The 17,754-nt window shown below is 39.4% G+C and overlaps 1 protein-coding gene and 1 long non-coding RNA gene across 3 annotated transcripts in view; one reads left to right on the top strand and one right to left on the bottom strand.

Moving 5' to 3' along the window:
- The window catches only part of LGR5 (leucine rich repeat containing G protein-coupled receptor 5), a 128,579-nt gene that overhangs the window by 42,112 nt on the left and 68,713 nt on the right, over positions 1–17,754 (bottom strand). For both annotated transcript variants that reach the window (XM_029955786.1, XM_029955784.1), the window contains exons 3-4: positions 13,615–13,686; positions 2,361–2,432 (exon numbers count right to left, since the gene is read on the bottom strand). In XM_029955786.1, the coding sequence (XP_029811646.1) occupies positions 2,361–2,432; positions 13,615–13,686 (144 nt within the window). The remainder of the gene's footprint in view (positions 1–2,360; positions 2,433–13,614; positions 13,687–17,754) is intronic.
- Positions 1–17,754, top strand: part of LOC115305525 — a 57,219-nt gene that overhangs the window by 24,866 nt on the left and 14,599 nt on the right. The gene's annotated exons all lie outside the window — the stretch shown is intronic.

Below are 17,754 nucleotides of genomic sequence, written 5' to 3' on the forward strand. Positions count from 1 at the left end.
ACGTACAACCCACAGGGGGCTCCTTCAGTTGGTACAATGCAGTGTGTGTGGTTGCTGGTTAAAGTCTATGTGTGTAGTACGTTTCGTCCAATCTCACTCCATGTATCAAAGCAGCACAAAAAAACGTGAGAAAATGTGGCACGGTAGCACACCCTGCCAACATTCAGCGCCTCACACGGGCCTGTCCGCACTCTGGGCAAACGGCCCGCAGGACAAACATCACACAGTCAGCCGATAAAATCCAGCATGCACTGGGGGCCGAATAGCTATCTAGATGTGATAAACATCACAATATAAAGTTAACCCTTGGCTTTCTCACAGGGAACACATACTTATAAAGTTTCAAGCACAATTGTGTTTGTGAATCAGAGACCATAAGGCAAGAGACACCTGGTGAACAGTGAATCTCTAGACGGTACGAAACCAAATCTGAACACCTTTATCAGGGAGGCACCGCCCCATTTGAGTGAACAAAAGATTCATGGTTTTCTCTTTCTCAAAGAGTTCACTTCGCTGTGTGTTCTGTTTGTGATCTTCTTTCAGCTGATAGCGGCTTTTGGTTACAAACTCTTATCCGTCTATCTTCTGCCTGCCTCACAGCTGTTTAAAGTTCCTATTGGCCACTGCTATTATCTCATTTTTCAATGCGGCCACTAGACCCCGTGCTCTCACACAGACAGCCCAACTTGAGAGGGTTCTGCCTCTCTGACTGCTTCTGTCCTTCAGGAAAAGGCTTGTGCAACAAAGGAGGAGTGATACTGTGATGTCATTGAGGCACGCCTGAAAATGCAGCCGACCTATGCCGAGCCACAAAGGGGCCCTTGTGGGCTTGTTTATCTATAGGCTCGTGAAAACCTAGGAAGTCACTTTGTTTGACCGGACTACAAAGCTTAAAATGGTCTCAAGCACAGATTTGCTTTCATTAAAAGAACAACAACAAAAAAAGATCAAAGGAAGAAAGTATCATCTTGGATTTCATGTTTCTCCTCCTCTTGTATCACCTCAGTAAAAGGCATTAAGCAAACTCTGTGTAATGATTAACCGATGGATTCTTTAAGATACTTGTCGACTAGAGTCTGCAAATTTTATGTGCTTTTTTAAAATGCTTCCATCTCCTGCATCATTCTACATCAGAAACCAGTATTTTGTTTGGCAGAGAAGGACTTCCAGTGTAAGTAAGATAAAAGCATATATTACACATGCATATATTGGAAATCACACAATATATTGTGAGCACTTACCATTCTGATGAGATGAAGATTTACTGACCGCCTACTCCTGGCTCAGTCTTGCCAAATAATCACTGTAAACTTCACTTGCTTACAACCCAAGCTCTAAAACATCCAGCTGGTTAGAAAGTTCTTCTTGTGAGAAATAACTAATTTTTACTTATTCGTTAAATCAGAGTGGAAACTCCTGATAGAAAACTTGCACCCTCAGAATAAGGAACAATAACACCAGTGCTGTGTATGTTCGTGTGTAGTAGGCGTCTGTGTGTGGTGTGTGAATCTGAGGTATGTGTGAGTGTGTCAGTGGGACTGTTTGTGAGTGCGTTTGTATGTCTCTGGGAGGTGAAGGGGAAGCCGTGCAGTGAGGCTTTAAGATATACCATTAGATCTTGGCTCGTTGATTTGAGGACTCCTGATGTATATACAGAACTTTAAAGATTAAGTCTTTTAAAAATTTTATTTAAATTCAAGTTAGCTACCATACAGTGTAGTCTTGTTTCGGGAGTAGAACCCAGTGATTCATCTCAACACCCAGTGCTCATCCCAGCAAGCACCTTCCTTAATGCCCATAGCCCGTTTAGCCCCACCTCCCCTCCAGCAACCTTCAGTTTGTTCTCTGTATTTAAGGGTCTCTTCTGGTTTGCCGCCCTCTCTGTTTTTATCTTATTTTTCCTTCCCTTGACTCAGCAAAAGTTTCATTACAAGTCAGCTCAGATCATCTAAAAAAGGAATAAACTGAAGATGCCAATGTTATCTAGATTTTTCTAGATAAGATGAGAAAGCGTTATTTCCGATTTGAACTCGGGAACTAAAATCTTACAGGGGCATGCAGGACAAGATCCTGGATGTTCTGTCCTGTGATAGCATATCTAAGAGGTTTTTCACTGCAGGTGCTATGATGGAGCGTCTGGTCTGAAACTCTGAACTCCAACACTGGTCCCGCCCTGCCCCCTCTCCCATACTGTTTAATGAGGATCCAAAGGGTTGTTGCTCTAATGAAAAGTCTCATTGATTCACATCTTATTTAGCTATGGTCCCCAACCAAGGAATTGATGAAAATGGTCATTTGGACATTTCAGTGCTCCTTCCCATACTGATCCTGGGAACATTTGCAATTTCAACTGTACTTACAGGGACTGAAGGCTTCGCAAATTCTGCAGAGCTCCCGCCGGTACCTGTCTTAGGTGATTATTCTGCAGCATGCTGCACGTGAAAACAAATGAAGAAACATGTTAAAGGAAGCTAATAATAATTGAGAACACTTGGCCACAGCACTGCCAGGCACTGTTCTGTGTGTCTGGGAAACAGCAGAGCATCTGACAAAGCCTTGGCCTTTGGGGAACTTGAGTTCCTATGTGGAGTGAAAGATAATTAAAAATTAATGGATGAGTATATAACATCAGGCAAATGACAGGTACTATGAATAAAAAACAAAACATGGATTTGGGATAGATGGATAAAAGGGTCAAGATTTTTATTTTAAAGGTGGTCAGGTTAGATCTTTCTTAGGAGTTGATACTTGTGTGGAGATCAGAATGGAGTCATGGAGCAAATCCTGCGAACATCTGGGAAGAGTTTCTGAGAAGCAGGAGGAGTAAGTGTAAAGGTCCTGAGGCCAGAGCTCGCTTGATTTCTTCAAGGAGCAGCAAAGGACCACTTGTGAAGAGGAGCGAGTGAGAGCAAGAGGTTGGGAGAGACTGAGGCTGTCTCATGGAGGATTTGTAGGTCATAATAAGGCTTTATTTTAAGTGGGATAAAAAACTCTTGTTGAAGCGTTAATAGGGAAATGACATGATCTTACTTATTTTTTTCCTTCCTTTTAACAAAATTTGAGTATAGCTGATGTCCAATGTAACATTAGTTTCAAGTGTACAACTTACTAATTTGACAAGCTTATACATTATGTTCCCCACAAGTGTAGCAACCATCTTTCCCCATACATTTTTATCACAAGATCATTGACTCTGCTGTGCCTTTTATTCCTGAGACTTATTCATCGCATAACTGGAAGATCTTATCTCCCACTTCCCTTCACTGATTTGGCTCACACCCCCACCCGCCTCCCCTCTGGCAACCATCAGTTTGTCTTCTATAGGTCTGATTCTGTTTTTTTGTTTGTTTATTTACTTTTTTTTAGATTCCATTTATGAGTAGAATCATATGGTATTTTTCTTAGTTTTATTTATTTTGCTTAGATATTACTCTCTAAGTCTATCCATATGGTCTCAAATGGCAGATCTCATCCTTTTCATGGCTGCATAATATTCACACACACACACACACACACACACACACACACACACACACACACACCTTATCCACTCATCTATTGATGAACACTTAGGTTGCTTCTGCAATTTGGCTATCGTAACTAATGCTGCAGTAAACACAGCGGTGCATATATCTTTTTAAATGATTGTTCTTGTTATCTTTGGGTAAATAGTCATAGTGGAATTATTGGATCATATGGTAGTTCTATTTTAAACTTCCTAAGGAACCTCCGTACTGTTTTCCATGGTGGCTGTACTGTTGACATTCCCATCAACAGTCCATGATGGTTCGTTTTTCTCCACATCTTCACCAATACTTGTTTTATTTATGTTTTTAAAGGACCACTCTGAGGACTATATAAATTAGACAAAATGAAATATGGATACAGCAGGAAGCTGTTAAAGATCTTCTTTCTTGTGAGTGGCCATATTTTAATATAAATTAAATTCTTTTTGTGAAGCATTGAGCTTTTGCTTGCCTGAGCTCAACAGTTCTTTTCAGAACATGACTACAGAATGGAAGCAGTGGGCAGCAAAGAAATAAAAATCTATCATTGTTAGTAGGGAAATAGCATGGAAAAAATTCCCATTAGATTCCTCATATTTTGCTATCTTATTTATAGATATTTAATAAGCCAATAATTTTGCATCCATTCTCCCAGTATTTTAGCATCTACATAAGCCAAAGGCAGACTATTTTTAAGAATGCTGCCAATTTACAGAAATGTTTCTAATTATTAGGTCACTATTTGTATCTCTGAAACAATCTGTCTGGTTTCTTCATCTCCACAATGGAAGTTTCTTTCCATTAGATGACTAGGTGGGGACCCACCCCAGGCAGGCCTAACTCCGGACTTGATGTACTTTCCGCTGCACCTTGTAGCGTTCTCTTGAGGGGTATTGGCTGAATGTACAAATTCTCAGGTTGTGTGGTGCATGGTATGATTAAGCTACGGGTAAGAGTATCGGTTCTCGAATCTGTCTACCCCTCCCCTGCCCCTAGCAGTGTAGCCTCGGGGAAATTACCCAATTTCTCTATGTCTCAGTGACCAGCGATCAGACCCGCCCCTAGGGCTTGTTGTTATGATCCGATGAGTGAAGCCCCACGGAACAATCCCTGCTGCATGGTAAGCATTCAGTGAAGGTTGGCCCTTTTTGTCTGACTTGAGAGACTCCTTCTCAAAGCTAACAACACAATGGGATTGTACTGGATGTGACATTTAAATTAACCAGAAAATAAAATGGGCAAAAATAAAAAAATCTGTGCCAGTGGTTTTCAGACTTCAGAGTTCATCAGAATCCATTGGAAGGCTTGGTAAAACACAGCCTGCTGGCCCCACCCTCCAGGTTTCTGGTTCCATAGGTCTGGGCAGGAGCCAGAGAACCTGCGTTTCTAACAAACTTCCAGGTGATACTGGTGCTGCAGAGTAAGGCAGGACGCACTGAGAACCACTCTGTGCTATCCTAAATGACTTCTACTAGAATATCTTCACCTAAACTTGAGGCTACCTTGAGCTTGGAGAGAAGGCCCAAGTTAAAAAAATTTTTTTGCTGGGGTGCCTGGGTGGCTCAGTCGATGAAGTGTACAGCTTTGGTTCAGGTCATGATCTCAATGGTTTGTGAGTTCGAGCCCTGTGTCAAGCTCTGTGCTGACAGCTCAGAAGCTAGAGCCCACTTTGGATTCTGTGTCTCCCTTTCTCTCTGTTCCTTCCTTGCTCACCCTTTGTCTTTCTCTTTCCTTCAAAAAATGTTTATTTATTTTTGAAAGAGACACATACACACACACACACACACACACACACACACACACACACACACAGAGTGTAAGCGGGAGAGTGGCAGAGAGAGACCGAGACACAAGCAGGCTCCAGGCTCTGAGCTAGCTGTCAGCACAGAGCCTGATGTGGAGCTCAAACCCATGAGCCGTGAGATCATGACCTGAGCTGAAGTCAGACAACCAACAGACTGAGCCACCCAGGCAATTTTAAGTTTTAAGTCCCGGGAGGCAAACCATTTACTCTCCCTGACCTTTTGTCATTTACCTGTATAATAGAAATAGAATAATATCATCTGATAGATAAGGCATTTGAGGATTAAAAATATGAGAGTGTTTGTAATACTTCCATATATACAAATATGAATGTGTATATAAATAAGACACGAAAACAATTTAGAGGTCATCAAACTTAGGCTTTTCTAATCATGGCTGAGATTCTGTTTACCAAGGAATATAATTATGTCACTTGTATCCCAATAGTTTTACTGAAGTAATTTCATTATTAAACTTGAATTCAACTAACATTTCATAAATCTTGAGTATCAAATGTATGGGTTCCTTTTTTTAAAGTTTATTTATTTATTTTGAGAGAGAGAGAGAGAGAGAGGGAGAGCTCAAGCAAGGCAGGAGCGGAGAGAGAGGGAGAGAGAGAATTAATTCCAAGAAGGCTGCCAGTGCAGAGCCTGAGGTGGGGCTCCGTCTCATGGTTCATCAGATCATGACACGCATGGAAATCAAGAGTCAGACACTCAACCAACTGAGCCACCCAGGCCTCATTGCTCCTTATGAACAAAGTCCAGTTTTAGGAAGATCTCATACTTCACTTACCTTTAAAGGAATTGGTAAAACCATAGCTTGAATTCCATATTTTACATAATTTACCTGAATATTAAACATTTACATTTCTATATTATTTTACACTTTTCCAAGTAGTTTTGATATATTATAGAATTTGAACTTCACAGAAATGTTTTCTAAGTCACTCACTAATTGGGTGATAAATTTAAATGATGGTAAGATAAAGATAATGGACTTAATTGATGTCTAAACTTTGCAAGTAATATATTACTCTATAAAGTATTGAATAGTCTCTCTATGCTTTGCTAACAAAAGAGTAAAACTATTAAAATGTGGTCTTCTTAAAAAATTGGAAAAGTGGAGTAGAGGGTAAGAGATATCCAGATGATTTCCCTCCATTAAATAGTGGAGACTTTCTCCAAAGTTTTATATATCTGGTTTCAGAAAACTTATATGAGCTTTGCTAATGATAATTTTTAGCTACTCCTGAACTACCTCCCAGCAATTTAATTTTTGAACTACTCCTCAAGTAAAACACCAAAAATATAATTTAGAAATCACTTAAGTCCCGATCCCACCCTAAACTTAAGGACTTCTGTTTAATTACTTTTAAATGGCAAAAACAAGAGCAAGTTATCTCTATTATATCCTTATAAGTCTCCAGTGAGTTAATTAGAAAATTGTGTTTTGTTTAAGATAGCCTAATGGGAGACAAAACCATTAAAAGTTTTACAGCACTATGGAGTGCAATGAAAACAAAAAACATTCACAACATAGCTGCTGATTTCTTTTGCAAACACTCCTTTAGTCGGTGCATTCAATAGAAGCAGAAAGCACCATGAACTGAATATGGGTGTAGGTACTTTGAGCTTCATTTATATAATTCACATACGGGTAAGAAAAGAAAATATAACACTTTCTCTAGAGACAAAGGATGGCTGCATATTTTTTTAATTAATTTTTTAAATGTTTGCTTATTTTTGAGAGAGAGAGAGACACAGAGCAGGAGTCAGGGACAGGCAAAGAGAGAGGGAGACACAGAACCAGAACCAGGTTCCAGGCTCTGAGTTGTCAGCACAGAGCCCGACACACGAGGCTCAGGCTCACGAGCGAGATCATGACCTGAGCTGAAGTCAGATGCTTAACTGATTGAGCCACCCAGGTGCCCCAGTATTTTCTTAATTTCCCTCCCTGATTTAAAAATATTACAAATTTGAAAATGCTTCTATTTTTAAAATTTATTAAAAATTTAAATGTTTTTAAAAAAAGTTTGGGGCTCTTGGGTGGCTCAGTTGGTTAAGCGGCCAGCTTCGGCTCAGGTCATGATCTTACCGTTCATGGGTTTGAGCCCTGTGTCGGGCTCTGTGCTGACAGCTAGCTCAGAGCCTGGAGCCTGCTTTGGATTCTGTGTCTCCCTCTCTCTCTTCCCCTCCCCTGCTCATGCTCTGTTTCTCTCTGTCTCAATAATAAATAAACATAAAAAAATTTTAAAAAGTTTTAAAATATTGAAATTTTAAAATTTTAAATATTTCATACAGCATCCGATGCTTCTTAACAATACTTTATTTGGTTTTCTTTTTTGCCACTGGGGCTAAGTAAGAACAGGTACAGTGAAGCAGAGGGAGATGAAATCATATGTTACAGGGGACTTCATCGCAGTCGATGACTCGATCCTCAGGCATTCCTTCTGCCTAATTGTTCTGTGTTCAGGTAGGCATAAAGTACTCTGTTGTAAGCCTACGTGGGAAGCAGAGAATTGAGAATTTTGGCCAACTGTGACTTTTCCATGGTTAGTTTTACCATCACCTCCATGTGGCTTCAGTTCTGGCGCTGGAAGCCGGGAGGATAAGCCGTTCCTAGACTGAATGGTGGACGGTCAACAGGCGACAGTGAAGCTTTGCTGAAGAGAGCCTACTTCAGAATTCCATGGGGCTGGGCGGTGTGCCACATAGAACCAATGACTTATTTCTGTATGAGGCCAGTATTTACAGGGGTGATCTTAAATATTAGTGATCTTCTAGAGTTCACGGTAGCAAGATTTCAGATATAAAAGAGTTCTAGCTAAGGAAGGCTGTCGCTATCTTCATTTTCTTAATGAACTGGCTTACTGTTATCTTTCTCTTTTTTTAATCAGATGCCCTCCTTACCCTCTCTATGCTGATCAGGGAGCCAGATGAATATAACTTTTCTACTATCTTTCTTACCATGGTATACAATAATCAGTTCTTCTTTCTTTCAGTGACTTTTGGACTTTATAAGACATTTGAAAGAGTTGCCATGAGGAAAGAAACAGGCTCGCGTTGTTCAGCATTTTACCCTTAGCACTAGGGTCTCAACCCTACTGGACTCAATTTTCCCTTTAATACTAAATATTTATAATGCCCCATCTATTATATTTAGATAAAATTCATAAAAATATAGCCTACTTACACACATCATTTCAAAGAAAAAAATCAATAGAATATGCTGCCCTAACTATATTATAAAGGAGAAATAAAAGAAAACAAATTTATGATAAAGTGATATATGCATCATTATATAAATGATGCTCAGATAGGAGACATCTTTATGAATGAGTCAGATGTTGGGCTTTGTTAAAAAACTTTAAAAAAAATATTTATTTATTTTTGAGAGACAGAGATTGAGAGCAGGGGAAGGAGAGAGACAGGGACACACGGAATCCAAAGACAGGCTCCAGGCTCCGAGCTAGCAGTCAGCACAGAGCCCGTCTTGGGGCTCGAACCCACAAACCCTGAAATCATGACCGGAGCTGAAGTCCCACGCTCAACCGACTGAGCCACCCAGGCATCGCAGAGCTTTTTTTTTAAATTACAAATTTTAAAAAGGTTTTTAAAGATTTACATCCAAGTTAGTTAGCATATAGTGCAATAATGATTTCAGTAGAATCCAGTGGTTCATCCCTTACATATAATACCCAGTGCTCATCCCCCAAGTGTCTTCCTTAATGCTCCTTGCCCATTTAGCCCATCCCCCCACCCACAACCCTTCCAGTAACTCTCAGTTTGTTCTCTATATTTAAGAATCTCTTATGTTTTGTCCCCCTCCCTGTTTTAATGTTATTTTTGCTTTCCTTCCCTTATGTTCATCTGTTTTGTATCTTAAATTCCATACAGGAGTGAAGTCATAGGATATTTATCTTTCTCTGACTAATTTTACTTAGCATAATACACTTTAGTTCCATCCATGTTGTTGTAAATGGCAAGATTTCATTCTTTTTGATTGCCAAGTAGTAGTCCATTGTGTGTGTGTGTGTGTGTGTGTGTGTGTGTGCATGCATGTGTATGTGTGTGTATACACACACATACCACATTTCTTTATCCAGTTATCTGTCAATGGACATTTGGGCTCTTTCCATACATTGGGGTGCATGTGCTCCTTTGAAACAGCACAGCCGTGTCCTTTGGATAAATACCTAGTAGTGCAATTGCTGGGTCATAGTGTAGTTCTATTTTTAATTTTTTAAGGAACCTTCATACTGCTCTCCAGAGTGGTTGCACCAGTTTGCATTCCCACCAGCAGTGCAAGAGGGTTCCTTTTTCTCTGCATCCTCGCCAACATCTGTTGTTGCCTGAGTTGTTAATTTTAGCCATTCTGAATGGTGTGAGGTGGTATCTCATTGCGGTTTTGAATTGTATTCCCCTGATGATGAGTGATGTTGAGCATTTTTTCATGTGTCTGTTAGCCATTTGGATGTCTTCTTTGGGGAAGTGTCTATTCATGTCTTTTGTTCATTTCGTCACTGGATTATTTGCTTTTTGGGTGTTGAATTTGGTAAGTTCTTTATAGATTTTGGATACTAGCCCTTTATCTGATATGTCACTTGCAAATATCTTCTCCCATTCTGTTGGTTGCCTTTTAGTTTTACTGATTGTTTCCTTCGTGTCTGACTCTACTTTTAATGAATAAGATTGGGTGTGAGAGAAACAACATGATCAGAAACTATTCTGTACAAGAACTGTGAAGTGAGATTAGAGTTCCAGATGGATACTAAAATAAGAACTAGAATTAAGATACATAAGAGACTATGCTTTTATGGGAAAGAAGGAGACAACTTTTATCAAAATAAGGATAACATGCTAAGATACATGATAGATGTTGTAAGGAGAAATTTAAGAAGTGTTACACTCTTACAAGTGAGCACGACATTTTCACAAATGCCTGTTCCTTGTAGAGGAGAGTAGTGACAAAATAATTCTCTTTTGGGACAAGACAGGGTTGAAATATCACAAAGCACATTTATCGTATCTCAAAGCTCCGTCACGTGCTGAGACAAGCATTCATGCTCCAGTACTAAAGAGTATATTGGCAACGGAGAATTGAGGCCAAATTGGAAAAAAACAACCACACAGTATCGCCTTCATAGACATTGAGTGGCAGACCCTGCTGGAGAGTGGAAGAGCAAGATTAAGAAAGCAACAGGCCACCCCCAAATAAATCTATCCTTATAAAATTGTCACAACAGATATTTAGGACTGTTCTCCAAAAAATTTTAAGGCTATAATACAAAATCGTTGTAAAGCAAACTTTGTTAATGAAATCCAATGAGAGCCTTATGTTTTGTATTTCTCTGCAAATTTAACAGCAATTATTTTTAAGAAGTTTTACACCTTCATGGTTATATGTCTTTATTTTGTGGCCTTTGAGGCAATTCTTCTACTGCACTAATACTGTTTTCAACTAAATCATGCAATATCTGGAATAGACAGAATGCATAAAAGGAATTGTTCCATGATTTTATAAGAATATATTTATTCCGGGGCGCCTGGGTGGCTCAGTCGGTTAAGTGTCTGTCCGGCTTCAGCTCAGGTCATGATCTCACGGTTCGTCGGTTCGAGCCCCGCGTCGGGCTCTGTGCTGACAGCTAGCTCAGAGCCTGGAGCCTGTTTCCGGTTCTGTGTCTCCCTCTCTCTCTGACCCTCCCCTGCTCACACTGTCTCTGTCTCTCAAAAATAAATAAAAACCAAAGAATAAAAAATAAAAAAAGAATATATTTATTCCATTTAACTTTTCCTGTACAAATTATTAGGCTTATATAGAACTTCTTATAAAACCTTTCAGGATTATTATGCATAAAAATATTACTGATTTACATCTGGTGTGGAGGGACAGACAGAAGTCAGGTTGATGTGGGGCCATCCTTTATGCTGGGCTGAGTAGCACACCCAGGACAGGTTACTACATGCCAATCATCTGGAAAACCAAAGATGTCGCCACAAATTTCCAAAACCCTCTGGGGCAGGCAGAATGAACACGGGTGAGAACCATTGTTCTACTACTGAAATCCTTTCAAAACATTTGAGGATTGAATTTGCTCATTGAATGTTAGTTCTGAGTCAGCAAAGTAAAAGGAAGAGCGAATATAATTCTTGGCAGAAGTCTTGCTCCTCTAAATGTCTCTTCGCATGGGCAGTGATCTAGCTACACTGAAAAGTCTGAGAATGCCATTCCCATGCTTACAATTTTTCCATGGCTTCTCAGCATGCCTAGATCATAGTAATGCTCGTGTATTTCTGACATGACATACAGGATCCCCAGGACCAGGACGCTTTCCATCTCTGCACACTTTTCTGCAGACACTTTTCATCTTTTCCTGAATGCTTGGGTACCAATCTTCTTAAAGTGGGCCATTCATCCCAGGTGCTTCCTTCCTCTGTGCCTCTGCCTTTGCACCCTCAGCTGACTGCCTTATGGTTGTATCGCAGGTGTGTTAAGATTCAGCCCCTAGGTCATCTCTTTGGAGAAATATGTCTTCCAGGAAGCTAAATCTGAACCATCAGACTGGACTACGTTCTTCCCAATATCTGGATGCAGTGTCCTGCACAGATTGCTAGATACACTTTTCAGATGAATCAGAGGAGACCTGTTCGTTTGACTTTGTCCCACTATCTTGATCCCACAACCTATTGTTACATTATAAACTCTTCAAAGGCCTGGGCCATACTTACTGATCTTTGTATTTTTAGCAATAATTTGTTCAATCACACACACACACACACACACACACACATGTACACATACATGCTCTCTCTCTCTCTCTCTCTCTCTGTTGCTTGCTCAGTACTTCCAAAGTACATTTTAACATGTATCTGAAATACTTTGTGGTACATAACTCAACATTGAGAAAACATCTTAGTTGTCTTTCTAAACTTGATTTATTTATGATGCATTTTAAATGGTTCCAAATATTTTGCTGTGTTCATGGAGACCTAGGTGCATTAAAGAGTTGGTGCTACAGCTCAGAATTTTAGCACACAATGAATTAACACATTAGAATTTGGCAATATGGCAACTTAAAAGTGTTTCTGCTGGGGACACTTGAATGACTCAGTCAGTTAAGCATCTGACTTCAGGTCAAAATCTCGTGGTTCAAGGGTTTGAGCCCCACATAGGGCTCTGTGTTGACAGCTCGGAGCCTGGAGCCTGTTTCAGATTCTGTGTCTCTCTTTGTCTCTCTGCCCTTCCCCGACTTGAGCTCTGTCTCTCTCTCAAAAAAATAAATAAACATTAAAAAAAAAATTTCTGCCTAATAGCAAAAACAGGTCAAAGGTAGGGGACCAAACTCAAGTACCTAAGCAGACAAAACAATGGTTCTGCTGTTACATTTAATTTTTAACAAAATAGCAAATTTAAATAAAACTGCTTTTCTAATAGCCTGTGGATCTCTCAGGTCAATGAAATGCAATTTCCATTAAGGAGAAATGTATCAAATGCCTTCTTTGAGTTTATAACTTTTATCTCAAAGAAAAAAAAATAAAATCAGGATAGTCTCTGAGATAATATTTTCCTGGTATGACTTTCAACTTATGTTACCTATTTTCTCTGTCTAGGTGACTTTTTTTTTCCTACACAGAAGAAATGAAAGAAAATTAAGCAATGGATACTAGAAGAGGGAGGCACTCAATAGTAATGAGTTTTCTGATGAACAAACTGGGAAATTGGACATTACATACTATGAAAACCACTTTTGCAAGTCTCAATGAGTTAACATTTCTCAATTAAATAATTACTCAGTACATCTATTATGCACTAGGCTTTTCTGCATCTATTCACAAATGTAACATAAACTTGGATTTTTTTTTAACTGATCCTTGTTTAGTGCATTATAAGGAAACAAGCTTCACAAATAGTTTGAGGCTGTGTTCTCATTATATAAGCATCATAAGGATTTATTCACTTGGTGATCAAGATGATTCAAGATACTTCCCCAACTTTACACAAAAGGAAAGGGAAATACTCTTTTAAAAGGTTGAGTTGATAAGTTGCTTGTATAGAGGTAATTTTGGAGCTTAAAGTAGAATAGGAGAGATGAACTTTTTTTCACACACTAATCCAGCCAGCTCTCCATCATACGGTCCTATGGTACCAATGAAGGTAGACCTGAATAGAAATGAATGACCCTATGGTTCTAAGTAGAGGGATTCAGTCTTTACAAGTTAATTAGCATCCACTTGACACTAAAATCAGAAATACAAAAAAAAAAAAAAAAAGAAATATAGTAAATAACAATCGGTTTACTTACAGAACTTTAAGACTGTAAAGGCCAGCGAAGGCTCCCTTGGGAATGTATGTCAAAGCGTTTCCAGCAAGACGTCTGTGGATTTTAAGGGAGAAGAGAGACAGTAAGCATAGTACTTTTCAAGAATTCATTTAGTTGTTAGGAATGCAGTAGAGTTTTGTTCAAACCACAAGCACCAAAAACAACCTTAAAGAACCTTGTCTTGTTATATTTTGCAAAAGGTTCCTGTAAATTTCTAATCAAAAAGCTGACAAAAGAAGTGCCTACAAAGAAATATAATAAGTTACCTATTTTACACTAAATCATTTAATAGCTTAGAATATATATGTAGCTCTCTTTTCTAAAAAAAATATTATACAAAAGCTAGCACCATATGGTAATCTTCAAAAATTGTATGTCAAAATGTGCATGTCACATGATTTTTGTAATTCTTTATAAGCCTAAATGAATCAGATAATCAATCGTAAAAATATTTTGGTTGTAGTTATCCCACGAAATACCCTGCAAACGAGAATGCAGACTATCACAGTCAGGTTTTTCCAAACTGATATCCACAAAGACAGAGTAGGGATGCTTGGGTGGCTCAGTTGGTGAAGCACCTGACTCTTGAGTTCGGTTCAGGTCATGATCTCATGGTTTGGTTTGTGAGTCCAAGCCCCAAACGGGGCTCTGCCCTGGCGGTGCAAAGCTTGCTTGGGATTCTTTTTCTCTCCTCCTCTCTCTCTGCGCCTCCCAACACGCGCATGCGTGGGCGCATGCGTGGGCGCGCACACACTTCTCAAAATAAATAAATAAAAACTAAAAAATAAAGAAGAAAAGGGCAGAGTAGCTTAATTAATGGTTTAATTGAGCAATACCTTAAAAATTGAAAACAATAAAGACTGTTTAGAATGAAAGATATTAATATGGTTTATTTAATGGAAAGTTTTGACATCATTAACTGGAAAATTTAAAAAGTTCAGTTTATAATATTTTTCTAGGTGGAAAATGGTCAAGGTGAGAGCATATGTAAAACAGATCAACAAGGTATGGTACCTACAGCGTCTGGTTCAGTACCTTTGGTCAGTCATATCAAAGTCAAAGCCTCAGCAGTCAGATGGTTCCACAAAATAAAAAAATCCAAGAACAGCTCAGTGACTCAGAAGAGCACAGAACCCTTTAAAGAGCTGACCACATTGTCAAATGGTGTCGAGAGACACCCCCATATTTTCTTGGTGGAGACAGAAGTTGGGGGATAAGGGGGGAGCAGCCCATTTGACTAATGCTTATTCCTGAAGGGTCTAACAGCTTTAAATTTATGTTTTGGTATTATCGCCACATGAGAGAGAATTCATTTCCACTGAGTCCCAGTGACCAGACTGAAATAAGCCATTCAGCATACAACTTCACGTCACTGTCCTGTTGCCAGTCCACATCATAGCGATTAAACTGTGAGTATTGAAATAAATATTAGCTCATAAATAGAATTTCTAATGGCACTTTTGGTATGTGTATTAAAGAGCAGCATTTGCTCAATCCAAACTGAATTGACTTAAAATGAAAATATATCACAATTTTTATAATCTTACTTTTATTTATTAAAAACAATTAAATACATAATGAAAGGTTTGAACCTTCCAAGAAGCTTTGACTGTTTTGGGTCTGCAGCACTAACTTGCTGTGAGCTGTTAAAGAAAGTTTTATTTCTTAATTTCATTTTCTCACTAATTACCTGAAGTATTAAGATAAGGTAGCTACTCAGGTCCCTTTTATCTCCCACACTCTATGGTTTCTCTGTCTCATCTTGTGTTTATTTGTGTGTGTGTCTATTTTCCTTCTCTTAACAAATATAATTTTGTTAAGATTCAGATAGCTCCTCCTGTCTTCCTCAGGGTGCCCAAAGAACCTCTCTCAAGCTGTAAATAAATTTAGTGGTTCGGAATAGAAGTAAGAAAAAAAGAGTAGAAAAACGATAGATTGCATTTTCCATTCTAGTAGAAAGGTATCATTTTATGAAACCTTTGTTTCAAAATATGTTTGTGAAACTGGATTGAGGGCAAGAAATTGATTGCTTTCTGTATATGGTCAGAAAAGTTTGAAGGCATCCTAGAGCATAGTAAGACATTCAATAAATGTATATCAATAACATGTAATTCAGCTAATAACCAGGGTGGTTTCAGAGGTGTTTTGTTTATTTCCTATGGAGTTGTCTTACTATAAAGCCCTCTTTAGATTTCCACGCTGGCCTTCCATCTAGTCTCCCACACTGAGTCCCTCCCTACTCCCACTAATTCCGTATCCACTGATGGTCTTTGTAAAACCAGCTCTGATTATATCCCTGCCCTATTCAAAACCCTTGACCAGTTCCCATGCCAAATAAAAAGAAATACAAAGTCCCTAGCCTTTTCTCCATAATCCCTGATCTGTGCTCTATGCTGTCACTAAAACTATGAGGCTTGCTTTTCTTAGACATACCCTCCCCGGTCTCCTTTCTGGCCCTTTGCCCTATCTAAAATGTTCTCCCTATTCTCCCTTCCCCTCTCGCAAAGTAATTTTATTTCTGAGCTTTCCCAATTGATGGGCAATTTCTCTGTTTTGGACCACTTTGGTAGCACTTTGTGACTCTCTTACGGGTTTGCTGGCTATCTGTGTTACAGTGTGAACCTGCCTTGTCACACACACAATACTGGGATGCCCCAGGAGTGTCCAGCTAACCATTCAAGTAGAGACTACTAACCGTCTCCAGTATCGATTGTTCCTTCCATCTAGAATGATTCCCTCTACCCAGAGTTTTAGCAGAGAATATGGCCACCCGCTAGAGACTACACTTCCCAGCCTTCCTTGCATCTAAATATGGTAATACAAACAAGTTTAGCTGTGATCAAAAGTGATATGTGAAAATTCCTGTGTCACCTCCTTTAAAGGAAGGTGTTTGTCCCCAATTTTGTCTTTAACAGGATATTCCTGCAGAAGTGGTACTGGCGAGACAGCATTAATCAATGGAGGCAAAACAAGAACAGCAAAAGGGATCTGAGCTCCTGGATGACTTTATGGAGTAAAGCTATCCCCTAGCCCTGAAGTCTACTTTGGATGAATAACGGACTCAGTATGATACCTTTGTTGTCCTCTGCAAACAAGAGAGAGAGAGAGAGAGAGAGATAGCATGAGCAGGGGAGGGTAAGAGAGACAGGGAGACACAGAATCTGAAGACAGGCTCCAGGCTCTGAGCTGCGGTGAGCTAGCTGTCAGCACAGAGCCCGACACAGGGCTCGAACCCCCAAACCGTGAGATCACGACCTGAGCTGATGTCAGGTGCCTAACCGACTGAGCCACCCGGGTGCTCCTCACTCTTCTTGCTTTATTTCCCTTTTGTCATTTTATCATTAGTTTGCAGCTGGCACACCCAAACTGTCACAGCCATTGTGTATTGCTATGTTTCTAATAGTTGTGCTAAAATGGGAAGGCGTTTACTTTATTATTCCTTCAAGCAATCTTTCCAGATCCAGAAAGTATTTATAGAGTGTCTACTCCGTGCTGGTGCTACTGTAGGTGCAGAGATGCAGCAGTGACCACTAGATGGGGAAAGCTCCTGACCTTATGCAGCTTACTTTCTTTTTAATTTTTTAAAAAATTTAAATCCAAGTTAGTTAACATAGAGTGTAATAATAATTTCAGGAATAGAATTCAGTGATTCATCACTTACCTATAACACCCAGTGCTCATCCCAACAAGTGCCCTCCTTAAAAACCCTCTCCCCTTTAGCCCACCCTCACACCCATCACCCTCCAGCAAACCCTCAGTTTGTTCTAAGAGTTTCTTATGGTTTGCCTCCCTCTCTGCTTTAAATATATGCAGCTTAGTTTCTAATGGGGAGAGAGTCATTATTAACAAAAAGACAAAGGAATACTACCACACAAAACATACCCTGAAAAAAAAAAATCAAAAGATTTCTTTTGTCTTTCACTACTGACCAGTGGTTCTCAAAGTCTGGTCCTTGGACCTACAGCATTGACACCCGCTATGAACTTGTTAGGAATGCAAATTCTCTGCCCCATTCCAAACTATTGAATCAGAAATTCTGGAGATTAGGCCCAGGAAACCACCCTTAACAAGCTCTTCAGGGAATTTTGATGCATGATAAATTTGAGGACCACTACTCTGGGC

The sequence above is a fragment of the Suricata suricatta genome, chromosome 10 (assembly GCF_006229205.1).
Source record: "Suricata suricatta isolate VVHF042 chromosome 10, meerkat_22Aug2017_6uvM2_HiC, whole genome shotgun sequence".
In the NCBI taxonomy this organism is placed as follows: domain Eukaryota; kingdom Metazoa; phylum Chordata; class Mammalia; order Carnivora; family Herpestidae; genus Suricata; species Suricata suricatta.